This window comes from Pimephales promelas, chromosome 2 (genome assembly GCF_988280905.1).
Source record: "Pimephales promelas chromosome 2, fPimPro1.hap1.1, whole genome shotgun sequence".
Lineage (NCBI taxonomy): Eukaryota > Metazoa > Chordata > Actinopteri > Cypriniformes > Leuciscidae > Pimephales > Pimephales promelas.
This window is the reverse complement of record NC_142770.1, coordinates 25643126-25663568: the sequence shown is the minus strand read 5'-3', so window position 1 is coordinate 25663568 and position 20443 is coordinate 25643126. Positions and strand designations below refer to the sequence as shown.

Genomic DNA, 20443 nt, shown 5'->3' with positions numbered 1-20443 from the left:
TCCTCTAATAGTGATAATAATGGGTAATTTGAAGTTAGAAGGTTTCAATAGGCTTTCTGAGCATGAACTCACCGGGCGAGGAGCGGTTGTCGGGCGAACTGGACAGGCGAACTTCAGATGTCCTGACTGGCCACAATACATGCAGAGTCTTTGTTGTCTGCGACGTTCTCTCTCCTCTGGCGTGAGATGAGAGAATCCTACTTGCATGGGTTCAGGTTCGGCGAAATTCTCAGACTGGAAACGTTGGTTAAACCGGACTGGTCGACGGGAGCGGATCAAAGCATCGACTTGGATGGCCAGGTTGATAAACTCAGATAAGGATTTACCTTCATCACGGCAGGCGAGTTCTGACTGTAGCTCAATAGAAAGTCCTTTGCGGAATAGAGTTTTTAATGTGCTCTCTACCCAGTTGGTTTGTGCTGCGAGGGTGCGGAAGGCGAGAGCATAATCCGCTGCGGATCTATTCCCTTGAGAGAGAGTCAATAACTGTTCACCGGCATCCCCCTGTTCAGATGTATGTTCGAAGACTTGACGGAATTGTTGAACGAACTCGCTGAACGAAGTGAACGAAGAACTGGTATTATTCCACACCGCTGTCGCCCATTCCAGTGCTCGTCCGGTGAGCAGGGAGCAAACAAATGCGATTCGACTGGAATCCGTACTGTACAGGGATGGTTGTTGTTCTACGAAGAGGGTGCATTGGAGAAGAAACCCTTTACATTTGGTCGGATTACCGTCGAATTTGTCCGGAAACGCCAGTCTCGGGGCTAAGGAAGTTGTGGGGTTCACTGGTGGATTCTCTACCGGAGGATTAACAGGTGTAGTAGGCGGATTAGCGATGGCGGATCGTAGCTCTTGCAAACCTTGGACCAGCTTCTCCGTGAGAGTCGTCAGGTGGCTGAGTTGCTGATGATGAAGATCAAGGCGTGAGGCTTGGGACGTGAGCTCGGATGAGATCTGTAAGACCGCTGCTGGATTCGTGGTAGGCGAAGTATTCTGTAACGGCACCCGAGACATGTTTGAATCCATATGCAGCTTTATTGAAGGTAAGTCAGACAGGCAAGGGTCAGAGATAGGCAAGGCAGGGTTATCACAGAACAGGCTCAGAGAATGGTCGAATAACAGGCAGAGAATCAGGACAGGCAGCAAACAACAATAATCCAAAACAATCCGGGTCGGGGCAGGCAGCAGACTAACGAGAGTGGCAGAACAGATCAAGGTCGGTACACAGGAAAGGCAGGCAAGGGAAAAACGCTCAGTCATTACAGCCGTGGCAATGCAATACTTCGCACTGGGTGAATGTATGAGTGTGGCTTATATAGGAAGTCCGATGAGATTCAGGTGTGTGTGTAATCAGTCCCAGTAGTGGTGCATTATGGAGAATGGAGTCCTGCTATGATTAATACTCCGGTGATGGCTCCCTCTGCTGGTTGAGAGGAGGCGGAGCGGGAGCCTGCTCCGTAACAATACTGTATATACATTTATATATAATTTATATTATATATAAATATTTTATATATAAATAATATTTTTTTCTTAAATATACATGCATGTGTGTGTATTTATATATAAAATAATTAAACACAGTGCACCCACATATATTATGTAAACACAAACTTTTATTTTGGAATATTCACGAGTAATCGTTTGCCCTAATTTATTTATGTATTATCACTTATTTTCATATTTATGTTTGAAATATACTTAAATGATGGTTTGTATTTTTTTTAAACATCTATCGTGTTAAGGGAACATAGTGAGCATTGACATATGACTATTGACATATGAGCACTGACAAGTGAGCATTGACATAGTGTGCATTGACATAGTGAGCATTGATGCTCGCTGATTTCACAGTGCATTGAGGGACTTTTTAGGGAGCGAATGTTTCAGCGCACCTTAAAATGTCCGACTCCCTGACCAGTGCCCTGACTACTAAACTATAGGGAGCCGATTGAGACGCAGACACACACTGAGTTGGCTCTGATCTGGAGCTTTTTGGTGCAGACTTGAAAGGGGGATGAGCTTCTTCTGTCTCCTTGTCTGCTCTTGGCTTAAGTTACTTTGGATAGAAGCAAGTGTGTGCAAATCTCCATTCCCAGATTCAGGCTGTCTCTGTCACAAATGTGCGGAAACACTCGTCTCGTGCACTCTTACCTGTCAGTCTCTTGGTTAGAGTTTACCCTTATGGAACAAAAAAATATGGGAATGTACTGCCAAAATTTAATGTGACGGAAGGAAAGGAAATGTTACCATACTGTCTTCCAAAATGTTCATAACTTTTGTCCGGATAGTTACACCCTGTCCTCCCCTTATTCCCTCTCAGGTACTGCAGCTTGGCTCGGACATCCTCCCGCAGTACAAGCAAGAGGCTCCGAAAACCCCTCCGCACATCATCCTGCACTACTGCACCTTCAAGACCACCTGGGACTGGGTGATCCTCATCCTCACCTTCTACACGGCCATCATGGTCCCCTACAACGTGTCCTTCAAGACCAAGCAAAACAACGTCACGTGGCTGGTCGTAGACAGCATTGTGGATGTGATATTCCTGGTGGACATCGTGCTCAACTTCCACACCACCTTTGTTGGACCCGCTGGGGAGGTGATCTCAGACCCAAAACTTATACGCATGAACTACGTGAAGACCTGGTTCGTCATCGACCTCCTCTCTTGTCTTCCTTACGACGTCATTAATGCCTTTGAGAATGTTGACGAGGTGAGTTTCCGCTCTCTTCACCGATTGTACACTGTCCCTTTAGGGATACAACAGGTTGTTACTGGGGCAGTACCCTCAAAGGGGCACCTTTTTACTTTAAAGGATTAGTTCACCCAAAAATGAAAATTCTGTCAGTATTTACTCACCCTCATGTTGTTCCAAACCTCTATGTGTTTCTTTGTTCTGCTGAACACAAAGGAAGATATTTGGAAAAATGTTTTAATCAAACAGATCTCATTCCCCATGGGGAATGAGATCTGTTTGATTAAAACATTCTTCCAAATATTTTAATAGGGAGTAAAAAATAATAATAAAAAATCATTTTTGGGTGAACTAACCCTTTAACTACCCCTAAAAAGTACATATTGCCCTTGTTGTTTAAGATGACTGATTGTTTATCTAGAGAACTGGCTCCCTGGAGTAGCCTGGGATATCCCAAGGTTTTTTTCTCCTGCTTAAGTTGAAGCAGGATTCACACATCTTGATTTTGCAAAGTTGGTCAACATATTTTGTTGGTCCTCGAACAACATTCTGCTAAGTATGTTGTATGAAGTATGAAGTACCTAACTCTGGTTGTAAGCCTAAACTTGACATAATCTGTAAACTTGTACCTCAAATCTGATTGGCTGATAAGATGATGTTCCAGCATCAACAAATTTGTTGATTCAGGAGCATGTTGTACTTGGTGAAGTCATTTTACTCAATTGGTTTGGTTGAACCAAATTATGTGCCAAAATGCGTTTTCTATTAGGCTACAATGAAAATATTGTACAGTAGCCTATCAGATAAGATCAGTGTGAAGAGGTTCAGTGTGTGTGGAAGGAAGCTTTCCTTTCTCTCCCGCTACAGACTTCGCAAAATCACGCCCCCCTCGCCACAGTCAGGTTTGCCGAAGTGCGTTTAATTTATTTATTTTTGTCCCTGCGTGCCGATCGGAGACGGAGTTCACTGCTGATATTCTGAGAGCTTTCTAGTCTCGCGGCTGTCATCAGCAGCGCCTTGTATCGCCCAATCAGTGGATGGCGCGGTTTTGAAAATTGGTCAAAATCGTTGGTGCGGATGGATGGCGGACGGATTATGAGTTTTGTGATGCGGTTGCGGATGAAGTAATAGCCCATCCGCGCATCTCTACTCAGTTTGCCCAAGTCACTGCAGCACAGTTATATGTGCTAGAACAAGGCCCAGCCACCTTCTCTATGCTTTCCTGCAAATCACGCTGTTATCACAGGTAATCAAGTGTATCAGGGAGAATGGTTCCTCTGTAGCTCTGTTCTGGCCAAACCAAATCTGATGCAGCTTCAGAGCCAGGCTCCATGGCCTGTCCCGTTGAGGAGAGATCTCCTCTCACAGGCCGGGGGCACAATTTGCACGGTCAGTCACTGAGAATTTACCTGAGAATTTACGGGGAAAGTTCAGCTGCTTACAGACAGTCAGAACAGCTCTTTTGGTGGCTGATCTAAAGGTCTAGCCGACTCAAAACATAGCCTTTGCAGGTGGACAGTGGACGCTATCTCACTGGCTTATGCATCTAAGGGCCTTTGTTGCCCTCTGGGCAACATTCCACCAGTCAAGTCAAGTCAAGTCACCTTTATTTATATAGCACTTTCTACAATACAGATTGTATCAAAGCAGCTTCACAGTGATAACATGAAAATAATACAAAACAGATCAATAATATTGTTGAATATTAAATGTCCCCAACCATGCAAGCCAAAAGCCAAGGCAACAGTGGCAAGGAACCCAAACTCCATCAGGGACTGAATGGAGAAAAAAACCTTGGGAGAACCCAGGCTCAGTCGCTGGCCAACGAAGGAACAGTGTGTGATTCGGGCAGCATTACAAAACAAATTGGATCGAAACATTAAGGGTATTTGTCCATTTCCATCTGTTTGGAAGTCGAAGTAATCACACCCGTTTGGAGACGAGATGTTGATTGCTGTCGTGTCGATGAGGCCGGCACTTAAGGATGAGTCGGGATGGATCCAGGCGCAGGTCCACAATAGAGGGTCCCTCGGGATAAACAGCCATCCTTCTTATGATGTACCAAGTACATCAGGATTTACGGGACGTGTTCCCGGTTCCGTCTGATCTAAACTATGCAGCCTAATTTTGAATTCAGGAATTCAGGCCAAAGAGATGTGTTTTTAGTCTAGATTTGAACTGACAGAGTGTGCCTGCTTCCCGGACAATGTTAGGAAGATTGATTTCTCTTCAAGATATCTGTATGGCGGCCATCTGGGGCTCTCCGTCTACATTTATAAGGTTCTATAACCTGGAAGTTCCCGCTCTTCAAGCTAGATTGTTATCAGTCTAGTTAATCTGCTCAGTTCTGCATGCAAGCTTCCGCAAACTGCAAGTTTCAGTTCAGGCAGGCTAATGCCTCCTCAGACTGTTATACAGTGTTAAGCACCCTTGTTCACTTTAGGTCACCACATTTGCCTTATATCATTATTATTAAAGGGTTAGTCCACCCTTTAAAGCCATCCTTCTGCTTTTTTTTTATCTCCATATAATATGAGATCAGGGGCCTCATTTATAAACGTTGCGTACGCACAAAAGAAGGCGTACGCCGCTCTCCACGCAATAGTTGATATTTATAAAAAGCAAACTTGACGGTAAAATGTGCGGTCCTTCACGCAAGCTCTGACCCAGGCGTACGCACAGAAACGGGTGAAATGAGAAATGGCGACACCGTCGGCAGTTGGAAAAAACACGTGAAAGTGTGTGAAACTGAAGGTTGTGTAAAATAAATTGCAATACTGCCTCTCATAAATAAAACAAAGACTTCACAAAGCAAGTCTTAACAGCTTACAATTAACAGCCTACACGAACACCGTTTAATCGATCTGTAACAGAAATGCAAGTTAACACATATTTCAAAAAAGAAAGTTAAATATTTTCTGCTATAATATTGGTATGCTATTCATCCTCATAAATAAGATGGTAAACAGAACGAAATAATGTACAAAACTGATATTCTCGCCAATATGTTTGTCTAACGGAGCAGATTTAGCAATTAGATAGTCAGTCAGATAGATCGATAATAGGGAGATATATAGATAGATCGATAAATATTATTTGTCCACTGGGCAAAGTTGTTTTCATAGTAAAAATGTCTTCATAATCTACGGAATCATGGTATTCCTTTAGTTTGTTTTATTTTTGATAAAATAACGTATGACGTGTCTCAACAATTCAGAAAGCTGCAAGAAATTACATTTGCGCTGATTTTTTTTATTTCCTCTCTGTGTTTAACATGATTTCGCAGTTCATGAATATTATCTTTTGGGCGTTTCACGGACTATTTATGGGCAACTATGGGCGTGACATGAAGCCGCAAAAGCTGCGCTACATTTAGAATTGATTGTGATTTATGAAGGGAAAAATGCGTAGGATGGTTTTATAAATCCGAATATTTCTGTGCGTACGCACGTCCTATGTTTCATCCGTACGCCACTTCTGACGCAAATCCTACGCAAAGTTTTATAAATGAGGCCCCAGGGCACTCGCCCTTGGGGTCAGTGTTGTGGTAGATTTAGCACACACTGCGTTTTAAATTGGCGTAAGCTAGCTTACGCAACACGACAGTACTCTCATAAGAGAATGTCTCGGTTACTAACGTTACCTCGGTTCTCTCCAGAAGAGGGAACGAGTGTTGCGTAACCCTGTTGTGCTTGTGCTGCCATTTGGTTTTGCTTCAGCTGATGAAAACCAAAGAGAATCCTATCGAGCTCTGGCTTATATAGGCATAAGCCACGCCCATTCGCGTGAGACATGACGACTGAGGACGCCAACACCCTCATTGGTGTTTGTGTCATAAGCAGTCCCTCGATAGGTTGCAGCAGTTGCCGCAGAGCAGCCAATAAGCGCCCAAGCTGCCTCAAACATGCGTTTTAAATGAATTCAAATTACATGGATAATTGTTGGCTTCAGTGTTCTCAAGAAAAGAGGTTTTCCCTCTTCTAGAGTAACTGAGACGTTTTACACCCTAAAGATCATTTTGTTTCTGAGAGTGTAAAGTGTTATTTCAAAAACTACAGGAAGTGGTGTCTGCAAGCATGAGCCCTTGTCAGTCTCAATCTTTCTGCTAAAATTGCATTATAGCCTCACCGTCAGTGTTGATGGCTTTGCCACACTGAAGCGGCGTTTTCAGGATTGATTTGATCCAAGCATGTCAGGTGTTTCCCTCGGGATGTCTGTGAATGAAGCTGCCAGTGATTTTCTGTGAGAGATATCGCTGGATCATGCGTCTTGGAATCTTGGAATCGCTGCGGTTTACCACAGAAAGAAAACTGCCATAGGAGACACAGGCTTTGCACCCGCCGAGAATTGTAAAATCCATTTGTCAGTGATTCATCACTTTATAACTTCAGAATGCATCATCATCATTAATGGCTAGTGGATCCCAGCAGCCATCATTACCAGTGTTGTTCAAGCATAGCTTTACTCTCAGCTTATCCTGCACTGTAGACGGCGGGAAGCTGAATAATTGCAATAAACACTGAGAAGCTTTAATAAAAACACTAAAAGGGATTTCAATCTCTTTATTGAGGCATCTGCATATCAACAGTAAATGGGCACACATGTTGTGTTTTTGCAACTAAATGAACCTCTAGCTAAGCATCAACATCTCTCAATATCTGATATCTGCATCAGAACGTTTAGTGTGTGGGACAAAATCAGCAGCTACTAGACATCTTATCCCCACTCAAAAGCAATGTCACGTAGAAGTCATGTTCATTAGCGGTTCATGTGATTCAGCACAGTCTCAGAAGCCCACAAAAATAGCATGTGTGTTTCCGGAATGAAGACTGCAGTGGAAAGAGCCACGTAATTGAATAATTCATGTTCGAAATGAGATATGTACGTTTACATTCTCTGAATAGTGGAAAAGACAGAGACGCATCATCCCAGGCTTGTTGTGAGTGAGGGATTCAGGATTCTTCAAGAGTACGAATGGTTAATGTGGATTGTGTTCGCTCTGTGTGTGGCTCTGTACAAACATCGGTTTAATGATAGCAGTGTGTTGGATCCGGACACCCTTACCCTGACAGCTGTGTATTGTAAAATGTCTAAGTGTCCCAAACATTTTTAACTGCTTTACAATGGATGATTTTTTTTGGAATAGTAGAAAAGTCTGGTCTATAAATAAGTCCAGCTTTGTAGGATGCACAGGCACAGGATTTTAGGTATTAAATAAACTTGCAGCTTTAATATAGACCTTAAAGTCGTTATGAAATGTGCTTTGCAACTCAGTTTAGTCATCTCTCAATGAGAAGAAAAAAGGCTGGACTTGTTTAAATATTGTCTGATTAGAAACTTTTAAAAAAACATAAAGGGCATTTCATACCTGAATACAAGTGTGCATCAAATGGTGGATGAACATTTTGTTCTGATTTTGTATCTGCTTAAAATTTCTCATGAAGATTTACATTTATCTCCAGGAAACACATGGATATATTTAATAATAATAATAATAATATTCTCCGATCACGCTATCTCGCTTTGGGCAAGATATACCATCACTGTCTAATCAAAGTACATCATAAAATTGCATTACCATTTCAATGGATTAGATAGTGATGGTATATCTTGCCCAGAAAAATTATATACTGTTGCTTCAAAGCGAGATAGCATCATCATTTTAACGTTCTCTTCACGGGTATTTTCCCACAAATGCGCGTCAGCAGCAGCGTTGGTCAGCATCCCACAGCACAAGGAAGCCGAAATAAAATCAGTGAGTCACGCATTGAATCAATGGGTCTCTAATAAGTGAAGCATCAGCTTCAGCGTTGCCCATGCGACGCATTGCTGCTCAGCTGAGCCTTGAAAAGTTGAACATCAATGTTAAAAATAATTAACATATTGTTTCTTTACATCTCTTTAATGAATCAGCTTTTTTAAACGTGTTCGTTGAATGAACGGTTCAATGACTCGCTCAAAGTCCGTTGTCATAACAATATGCGCGCTGAGTGAAAGTCTTTCAATGCGCATATACTGTAGACGCTGTTTAGTTTCAGTTACAATGGTTACTGAAAATGTCCTCGTTTTTGTCCACATCGTAAAATGTATTTATATAGCAACAAAAACATATAAATTAAATAAATAAATGGCGGTAATACCGCATATTGCGCTATTGAGCCACTCAATATTACCGCAAGGGAAATTCCATAACCGCAACAGCCCTAGTTAGTTGACATGTATAGCTGCAAATTATTGAGAGTTAGCTGACGTGTATAGTTGCAAATTATTGAGAGTTAGATGACATGTATAGCTGCAAATTATTGAGAGTTAGTTGACATGTATAGCTGCAAATTATTGAGAGTTAGTTGACATGTATAGCTGCAAATTATTGAGAGTTAGCTGATGTATAGTTGCAAATTATTGGGAGCAAGTTGACATGTATAGTTGCACATTTTTGAGAGTTAGTTGACATGTATATCTGCAAATTATTGAGTGTTAGTTGACATGTATAGTTGCAAATTATTGAGAATTAGTTGACATGTATAGTTGCAAATTTTTGAGAGTTAGTTGACATGTATAACTGCAAATTATTGAGAGTCAGTTGACATGTATAGCTGCAAATTATTGAGAGATAGTTGACATGTATAGTTGCAAATTATTGAGAGTTAGTTGACATGTATAGCTGCAAATTATTGAGAGTTCGTTGACATGTATAGATGCAAATTATTGAGTTAGTTGACATGTATAGTTGCAAATTATTGAGAGATAGTTGACATGTATAGTTGCAAATTATTGAGAGTTAGTTGACATGTATAGCTGCAAATTATTGAGAGTTAGTTGACATGTATAGCTGCAAATTATTGAGAGTTAGTTGACATGTATAGCTGCAAATTATTGAAAGTTAGTTGACATGTATAGCTGCAAATTATTGAGAGTTAGTTGACATGTATAGCTGCAAATTATTGAGAGTTAGTTGATGTATAGTTGCAAATTATTGGGAGCAAGTTGACATGTATAGTTGCAAATTTTTGAGAGTTAGTTGACATGTATATCTGCAAATTATTGAGTGTTAGTTGACATGTATAGTTGCAAATTATTGAGAATTAGTTGACATGTATAGTTGCAAATTTTTGAGAGTTAGTTGACATGTATAGCTGCAAATTATTGAGAGTCAGTTGACATGTATAGCTGCAAATTATTGAGAGTTAATTGACATGTATAGTTGCAAATTATTGAGAGTCAGTTGACATGTATAGCTGCAAATTATTGAGAGTTCGTTGACATGTATAGATGCAAATTATTGAGAGTTAGTTGACATGTATAGCTGCAAATTATTGAGAGTTAGTTGACATGTATATCTGCAAATTATTGAGAGTTAGTTGACATGTATAGTTGCAAATTATTGAGAGTTAATTGACATGTATAGATGCAAATTATTGAGAGTTAGTTGACATGTTTAGCTGCAAATTATTGGGAGTTAGTTGACATGTATATCTGCAAATTATTCAGAGTTAGTTGACATGTATAGATGCAAATTATTGAGAGTTAGTTGACATGTATAGCTGCAAATTATTGGGAGTTAGTTGACATGTATAGTTGCAAATTATTGAGAGTTAATTGACATGTATAGATGCAAATTATTGAGAGTTAGTTGACATGTATAGCTGCAAATTATTGAGAGTTAGTTGACATTTATAGTTGCAGTGATGGTATATCTTGCCCAAAAAATGATACACTGTTGTTTCAAAACGAGATAGCGTTAAAGAAATAAAGAAATCATATGCACACTGTTTGTGTGGATGCAGTCAGTTTTGTCTGCAAAAGATGATGTCATTTGATTGGATGTCATGTATTTGACCTTTTACGGCACTACCATTTTTCTAATTTAACACTATATGCAGCATTTTACCTGAGAGAAATACATGCTCGGTTTTAATATTATTTTAAGGTGGGGTATAAATGAATGACTGGCAAAACACAGCATTTTGTTTGCATACCATAAGCACACCAGTTTGGGAACCACTGGTCTAATCCAATGGTGTGAGCTTGGGGCGGGACTACTTTATTTGGCTATTGGCAGACACAGAACTTTGTGTTTGAGCAAATGAGCAATTACTTTTTGATGATAGACTATGAAAACTACAACTTTTTTCTTTAAAATAATGTGCATGGATACATCAGGAATTGGTATTTAGAAAGTAAATTGAGCCACTTTCAGTTTCATGTTGACTTTCAGCGCAGTGCCGGACACAACCTGTCAGGTGCCGTCCTCAGTTTGGGTTTTGGCACAGACTCATTCATTTAATCTCTCGGTAGGAAGTGCACACTCAAAGCTGTATTTTTCTGGGGCTTTGCAAAGCTGTCAGACCACTGTAGCAGAGCCTGTATTGGAGCAGGAGTGTCAGAGCAGGAGATTATAGCGCACACACACACAGTCCTGGTTCCCACAGCAGCAGAGGACGCCTGTGCTGGGCACGTCAACACCAGTCATCCTTGCTTTCTCTGCTGATGCAGAATACAGTTGAATCCCAGCCAGGGTTAAGCTGGTTCTGCAGGGAATTTTTGAATTGGTTGGTTAAGAGTCGTCACAATACTAACATTTAAACTGTCAATAGCACAGAATCAAATTTCGATTTCACATTGAAAACAGGGAGACAGGCTGACAGGCTGAATGAAAGTGCAGATTGACTCTCTGACAGTAGGTGGCTCTTTTGGCAAAGTAAAAATATGGCGGTACACAAGGAAAGTGGTGCGCAACTTTCCATTTCTGACACCCACCTGTCACAGAGAAGACAAAACAAGTTTTCAAACAGCCGATTTTGAAATCGCTATTGAGTTAAAAGAGTACATAGATAAGCCAGCCGCTTCCGGGTTCTTCCTCTGCTATTCACTGTCACTTAGCTAAATAATCTCTTCATGAGCTTCATCAAGATAACAGGATTGAGCATGTGACCAAGAGTGAAAATCTAATTGGTTGGCTTTCTTTGAGGTTCATTGAAAAAGAGATTAGAAAACCTCTCCATAATAGCCAAAAGATTGGCGACATACTGTATGAAAGTCAAACTGAACAGACTTCGCACCAAACGTTTCGTTTTCGAACAGGCTTTTAGTTTGCTTGATATTCTATTGGGATTTTAAAATTGAAAAAAAAAATTAATTTGATTTTAGAAACATTCACTGGCCTGTATGGGTAACATCTTCTAAATGACCACAAACTCATTTGTTGACTTGTTTCTTGCAGGGGATCAGCAGCCTGTTCAGTTCTCTGAAGGTGGTGCGTTTGTTGCGGCTCGGGCGAGTGGCCCGTAAGCTGGACCACTACATCGAGTACGGTGCAGCGGTGCTGGTGTTGCTGGTGTGTGTGTTCGGCCTGGCCGCCCACTGGTTGGCCTGCATCTGGTACAGCATTGGGGACTACGAGGTCATTGATGAAGAATCCAACTTGGTCCGTACGGACAGCTGGCTGTATCTCCTGGGAGAATCTGTCGGATCACCATATCGCTTCAACGCCAGTGGCATGGGGAAGTGGGAAGGGGGTCCCAGCAAAGACTCGGTCTACATCACATCATTGTATTTCACCATGACCAGCCTGACCAGTATTGGCTTCGGAAACATCGCCCCCACCACAGATGGAGAGAAGATCTTCGCCGTGGCCATGATGATGATTGGCTGTGAGTAAAACCTTTCTCCACCACTATGGGAAAGTCAAGTTGCACTGTGGTACTACATAAATCGCACTTTCTGGAACAAAAGAATGGATCCATTAGTGTAGGGATCAATTTCCTCAAACAACATCAATCAGGAAAAGATCACAATCTGCAATTTTATTTAATAAAAAACCCTGTAAAGATGTTCTGCGTTACCGTGTTTGTTGTAAAGACTTGGACTGCAGGTGTTTTATCTGCTGTTGACAGACTCTCAGAGGAACTTCCGATCTATATAGAGCCCTGTGCTGTTCTAGATAACATTCAGTCCAGACTCGGGCACGCAGAACCTTAAATAATCACTTAGTTAGGCCCTACTTTTCTGCACTGTAGGAACACAGTGATAACTGCAGTAAAAAAAAGTAGATACACTGTAGTTATTAATCTAAATACATGAAAACATGAACACTTGAAAATAAAATATAGAGTAATTAACTACACACACTTTATGAAGCTACTTATTGAGAGTTAGTTGACATGTATAGTTGCAAATTATTGAGAGTTAATTGACATGTATAACTGCAAATTATTGAGAGTTAGTTGACATGTATAGCTCCAAATTATAGCCAGTAAGTTGACATGTATAGTTGCAAATTATTGAGAGTTAGTTGACATGTATAGCTGCAAATTATTGAGAGTTAGTTGACATGTATAGTTGCAAATTATTGAGAGTTAGTTGACATGTATAGTTGCAAATTATTGAGAGTTAATTGACATGTATAGTTTAAATTATTGAGAGTTAGTTGACATGTATAGTTTAAATTATTGAGAGTTAGTTGACATGTATAGCTGCAAATTATTGAGAGTTAGTTGACATGTATAGCTCCAAATTATAGCGAGTAAGTTGACATGTATAGTTGCAAATTATTGAGAGTTAGTTGACATGTATAGCTGCAAATTATTGAGAGTTAGTTGACATGTATAGCTGCAAATTATTGAGAGTTAGTTGACATGTATAGTTGCAAATTATTGAGAGTTAGTTGACATGTATAGTTGCAAATTATTGAGAGTTAGTTGACATGTATAGATGCAAATTATTGAGAGTTAGTTGACATGTATAGTTGCAAATTATTGAGAGTTAGTTGACATGTATAGTTGCAAATTTTTGAGATTTAATTGACATGTATATGTGCAAATTATTGAGAGTTAGTTGACATGTATAGTTGCAAATTATTGAGAGTTAGTTGACATGTATAGCTGCAAATTATTGAGAGTTAGTTGACATGTATAGCTGCAAATTATTGAGAGTTAGTTGACATGTATAGTTGCAAATTATTGAGAGTTAGTTGATATGTATAGTTGCAAATTATTGAGAGTTAATTGACATGTATAGTTTAAATTATTGAGAGTTAGTTGACATGTATAGTTTAAATTATTGAGAGTTAGTTGACATGTATAGCTGCAAATTATTGAGAGTTAGTTGACATGTATAGCTCCAAATTATAGCGAGTAAGTTGACATGTATAGTTGCAAATTATTGAGAGTTAGTTGACATGTATAGTTGCAAATTATTGAGAGTTAGTTGACATGTATAGCTGCAAATTATTGAGAGTTAGTTGACATGTATAGTTGCAAATTATTGAGAGTTAGTTGACATGTATAGTTGCAAATTATTGAGAGTTAATTGACATGTATAGTTTAAATTATTGAGAGTTAGTTGACATGTATAGCTGCAAATTATTGAGAGTTAATTGACATGTATAACTGCAAATTATTGAGAGTTAGTTGACATGTATAGCTCCAAATTATAGCGAGTAAGTTGACATGTATAGTTGAAAATTATTCAGAGTTAGTTGACATTTATAGCTGCAAATTATTGAGGGGTAATTGACATGTATAGCTGCAAATTATTGAGAGTTAATTGACATGTATAGTTTAAATTATTGAGAGTTAGTTGACAAGTTTAAATTATTGAGAGTTAGTTGACATGTATAGCTGCAAATTATTGAGAGCTAGTTGACATTTATAGCTGCAAATTATTGGGAGTTAGTTGATGTATAGTTGCAAATCCGCTCTATTCAATTCAGTGTTGACATGTTAAAATGACTGCACCATAATACAGCTAAACAAACAATAAAACTGTATCTTTTTGTTATTTTAATGCATATTTATAACTGGATTTTACCAGCATAAAGCCTAAATCTCTGCGGTCACTGTGCTCGCCTTCCCAAATTGTTGACTGGGACATCATCACCTGCTGTTGCCTGAGTGTGTGTGTTTGTGCTAGTGCCGTGTGTAGTGTGGTTGTGTAGGGTCTCTGCGGGTTTGCCCCGTTCAGGGTGTGAGTGGTGCTGTTGGCCGCCTGAGGGTGACGCTGATGTGGAGTGTCATAAAAGTGGGAGAAGACTGACAGAAAGACAGAAGATCCCAGTGTGATCCTGCTGATGCACAGCAAACACAGCAGGCAGACATTCAGTCAGTGTGACACTCAACACTCATACACACCACGGAGAATAAGAATTCAGAATTCGCTTAAAGAAAATAAAGCCTTTCAGATGACAATAATGAGAATTTAAAGAGTGTGCAAAAATGTATGTGCTGCTCATGTTTGTGTGTGTGTGTGGAGATGGGAGAAGTTCGATTAGAGCCACTGCAAGAAATGAAGCACACTAAAGTGATCTCTCTCTCTCTCTCTCTCTCTCTCTCTCTCTCTCTCTCTCTCTCTCAGACTACAGTCAGGCTACTTCTGTTTAACATACAGGGTTATTGCTGAGAGATGGGCACAGCCAAAACTTACTTTACAAAACTAATAAAAATACAGTGCTGGTACCAGTGTATAATAATGGTAACAATAACAAAAGGTATTACCATGGCCATTTTTATATGCACTCCAGTAAAAGTCTGTGGCTGGAAAATTTTTTCAGTTTAATTATTTTTAAAGTCTCACCAAAGATGCATTTGTTTGATCAAAAATACAATAAAATCTGTAATATTGCAAAATATTATTACAAATTTAATCAACTGTTTTAACTGTTCTTAACAATTTTCTTAAGCGAAAATTGAAGTTCGCTTGAAGAAGGCCTTTGTTTCAACTTAGAAATTAAAGTTAATGAGTTAATTAAGTGATTCATTGAGTGATGATTGATCATTATTGAATGTCAATGTCAATTGTATTTATATACAGTAGCACTATTAATCACCTAGGTTTCATTGTGCTTCACAATGAAAACAGAACAAAGCAATAAAATATCATTAAAAACAATAAAAACACAATACAATACAACTTCCTCGTTGATTATATGCCAATTTAAACAAATTTGATTTTAGCATAGACTAAAACATACAATGTTAACAAGCAGAATCACCATAGGAGAAAATCAAATTGTTAAGTCACCATTATGGTGATCAGTGTTTGCTTTAGTTGGGCTCTTGAGCCTTACATTTATAACTTTAGATTTTGTCTGGCTGCTAAAACTGAGTGGTGAACAGCCAGATAAACAAAGAGAAAAGGTGATCTGATGGTGTTGGTTGTGTTTTAATATAATTATCACTTGACCTGAATCACCAAACTCATTTAGAGAGTCCTTAACTTGTTGATTACAGCAACACTGTGATTCTATAGCTAACAATTACCATATTTTCAATATAATTCAAAATAAATATTGTTCTGATCGAAACACTTTGAAAAATTATCTTATTTAGACACACTGACATCAATAATCAGCATATGAATCTCAACAATGGTGACAATAATTCAGGGTGCCACCAATCAATCTCCCATCATGCATTGTGGTATAAATACATTATGATCTAATTTGTCTCAGTAATTTCCTTTTTTCTCTTTCAGTGATTCTGCTTGTTAACATCATCACTCAATGAATCACCTAATTAGCTCATTAACTTTAATTTCTAAGTTGACACAAAGGCAGTCTTCAAGTTGGGCGAACTTCGATTTTCAAGGCAGCAGGTGAACATGATACATTCAAGATAATACTGTTAATGACTTTTACTGAATGTACTATCTGATATTTTTAAAGAGTAGTTTTCTAAGAACCCATATTTTCCTAAAGTAGATCTTTCTATATATTTAGCAGAATTATTTATTGGCAGTATTTGTCTCAGTAGTTTGTCTGACTGTATGAGAGAGAGCGAGCGAGCTCTCATGGGGCCTGTATTCTGTTTGTATTCTCATTTTCTCGTCTCTTCTCCCCCTGGAGGCTCATTAGAAGCGTGTTACACTTCAGTGAGAACACAGAGACCATAAAAGCGATGATTATTACATTAGCAAAGCTCCTCTGAGAGCGGGTGGGATGCAATCAAATCATGGTCAAAATGCTTGAGAGCTTGTGAAAGATGCAGTTTATTAGGATGGCCGATACCGATAACCGATATAATTGAAAGCCGATTACCGATATATTGGCTGATAAATATAAATCCAGATTTTTATATAATTTTGAGAGCCTGATTAAAAAACAAAAGTTCACAGGATTAAAATCCATGTCCCATACACACAATTACAGTGTTCTCGTCATAATTTTATGTAGCCGATATGACAGACTTGCGCTGCACATGTTGCACTGAACCTTATTTTCCTTTTTTTGAAATGATTTCAATCATATTTCAAGCAGTTCAAAACCATGGTGAACAGTGCAGATCTGAAGTTTCTTGACTGAAGAAAATAATCGTTTTTTTATCGGCTTTAATATAGTGGCCAAACCTTCTTATCGGACCGATAACATTAAAAATGATCAATTATCGGCCGACACCAATATTGTGGCGGATATGTCCTGTATCCATACAGTTTATGTGTGATGCCCAACAATCATAACCACATTAACCATACCATATGCAATGTTTAATATTATACAGCTATGTGGAGCAAGACACATAATGTCTCAGTGTGGGTGGAGTGACCCAGAGCTACATCACAAAAATAGAAACCAAACGAGCAACAAAATGTCACATGTCGCTTGTTGTAGCTGCAACTGGTTAGGACAAATCTGAAATCATCTGAAATCATGTAGTCTGAGTAGATACTTTGCATACTTTATAGTATGAATGAATGAATGAAATTGAATACTACATCTGCCATGTTGTCATTATCGTGATCTACAAGCATCAAATTGTTAATTCACCATTATGGTGATCAGTGTTTGCTTTAGTTGGGCTCTTGAGCCTTACATTTATAACTTTAGATTTTGTCTGGCTGCTAAAACTGAGTGGTGAACAGTCAGGTGATCTGATGGTGTTGGTTGTGTTTTAACATAATCATCACTTGATCTGAATCACCAAACTCATTTAGAGAGTCTTTAACTTCATTACAGCAACACTGTGATTCTATATCCAACAATTATCACAAATATCACGCTTCACTGCCGTTTATAAATAGCCTCATGGGATAGAGAAGTCCATCGTATGCTCACTTCAGATCATCCAGGGACTTTTTGCTTTCTGTTTTTTATATTGGACATGTTCGGTTGGCATACTGTTTTCCGTAGCGAAGTATGTGATTTGGGACTCAACGCCAGACTCACACAGACTGGTTACATCATTAACTACTGAGTCTCGTACTGCTTGTCAACAGCTTGTTTAGCATGAGAGTGTTGTCTCTTCTCTACGGAGGCTAACGCGTCGCTGAGCTGTGATGGCAAGGCTGTCTTCATGATGTGACGAGCTCTTAAACTTCCTTGTGAATTAGGACTTTAATGTTACAGCAGAAACTGAGGCGATCATGGCATTATACATAGGCCAATAAGCACGGACACAAGCATTGTGTATGAGAAAATATCCACTCATTCATCCATTTCCAAACCTGAACAGTTTGACCAAAAACCACAAGACCCATCTCTTTAGTTCAGCAATGTTCAACCTTGTCAGCCATTTTGAATTCAGTCAATAATTTACTGTCTTTTAAGGAACACATTGGCGTATCATTACTAAACTTGGTATGTTCAGCACAAACCACAAAACACATTAAAAAAAAGGCAAACGCTTCAAAAGCGGAATGATTCGTTCCATTGGAACGTTTGAAATCTCTGCTACGAAACCCACGTCTCAGTGATTTAAACTAGTCTAAACCCAGAGGCTTTTCAATACACAAAACACCAACATTTACTATGGATTTACTCTGGCACTATCTATACTGTGCAGTTGTGGAGTAGCTTTTAACAGCTTTTTTAACACTTTCTAAGAAGACCATACTTCCAATGAATTACAGGGGTTGGACAATGAAACTGAAACACCTGGTTTTACAACACAATAATTTGTTAGTAATGGTGAGGGCCTCATTTTGCATCCAAATACAGCACCAATTCATCTTGGGAATGACAGATAGAAGTCCTTCACAGTGACCAGAAGGATTTTGAGCCGTTCCTCTTCCAGAACAGTGTCCAGATCACTATATGATGCTGGTGGACTCGCTCCTCCAAAACACCTCAATAATATTTAGATCTGGTAACTGTGCATGTTCAACGTCACTTTCATCTTCATCAAACCCTTTTGTCACAAGTCTTGCTGTGTGTGTTGGTGCATGATCATGCTGATACACGGTTTGAGCATCAGGTGCTCATGATCCTCCAGAAGGGTTTGGTAGTCCTCGGCAGTGTCATGTCCATCAAATACAATCAGGATTGTCATGATATTGGAGCTCAAACCATCACTGATCCACCCGTGCTTCACTCTGAAGATTGGCCGCCAGGCATATAGATGTGAAACTTCCAACATTGGCCAGTGTTTCAGTTTCATTGTCCAACCCCTGTATATACTCCCATTACTTATATATAAGTAAATATTACTATTCTCTAAATATGTTTACTGCATTATAAGGACCGTTATATTATTTTTATAATAACTTATAAGTCAGTGTGTAATGGATTATGAGCATGTGCATTAAAAAAGCAAATGCATGACTTATAATTATAAAAATAATATAAATGTAACTATAACTGTTCTTAATGAGTCTCTATAAATATAATTATAGAATAGTAATACTTTTATAAATAAAGTATAAATGGAGATATAATTCAATTATAAGAATTACTGATTTTTCTTCATAGTAGTTTACTTTGTTAATGTATTTCTGTACTTTATCAGAGTATTTTAATTTTGGCAAACCTTTCCTTGCACTGGCACAATAAGCGATGACTAGGGCTGTCAAACGATTAATCGTGATTAATCGCATCCAAAATAAAAGTTTATGTTTACATAATATATATATATATATATATATATATATATACACACACACACACACACACACACACACATTCTTGTATATATTTAAGAAATATTTTCATGTATATACTATATATAGATTCATATATAATTTACTTTATATATAAATATAAATATTTTATATACAAATAATATTTTTTTTCTTAAATATACATGCATGTGTGTGTATTTATATATGTACAAAATAATTATACACAGTGCACCCACATATATTATCTAAACACAAACTTTTATTTTGGATGCAATTAATCGCGATTAATCGTTTGACAGCCCTAGCGATGACCATGTGTTGTTGAAATGAACAATCAGAGGCTATATATAATTGCACATCATCATCCAGTATTCTGTTTCTGCAAAAGCTGATTTATTACAAGGATAACAATGACTAGTTACTGTTAACCATGAGGAAGCTGACCTTTTGAATCCATTGCTGTTCAACCAGAAGACTTTCAGTTCATTTTTACAGTCCAACAGACAGATTTAATTCTCATTTTATCCTCCAGACAGCTGTAGCTTCACCGCGTGATTTTCACTTCCACATGTGATTTACATTTGTTTCCTGCACAAAAATATTGGATTTTCACATCTTACTATTTCGAGTTGTCTTAAATGTCTTCCAAAAAAATTCAGGGTTTTTCCTTTCTTTTCAAACCAGTTTTGTAAACGTATTTAGTACGTTTGGTCTTATTTCTTGATTCTTTTTTCAAATATTGAAAGTGAGGCTACACCTGAACTTTGGATGTATCGCGGATGTATCGCTGTATTTCAAATCAAGTACTTATGAGTACAAGTTCAGAAACCCAAATTTCTCCAGTCAAAGTATAAGTCATTTTCAATGTTACTTGAGTGTTTAGTCAACAATAATACTCAATGATACTGCAGA

At 38.5% G+C, this 20443-nt stretch overlaps 1 protein-coding gene across 3 annotated transcripts in view; it reads left to right on the top strand.

Moving 5' to 3' along the window:
- kcnh1b (potassium voltage-gated channel, subfamily H (eag-related), member 1b) overlaps positions 1–20443 on the top strand; it is a 72005-nt gene that overhangs the window by 12845 nt on the left and 38717 nt on the right. For all 3 annotated transcript variants that reach the window (XR_016145931.1, XM_039657253.2, XM_039657255.2), the window contains 2 exons: positions 2327–2719; positions 11925–12354. Coding sequence is in view for 2 of the 3 variants with exons in the window: in XM_039657253.2 (XP_039513187.2) it covers positions 2327–2719; positions 11925–12354 (823 nt within the window). In the remaining variant the exon portion in view is untranslated. The remainder of the gene's footprint in view (positions 1–2326; positions 2720–11924; positions 12355–20443) is intronic.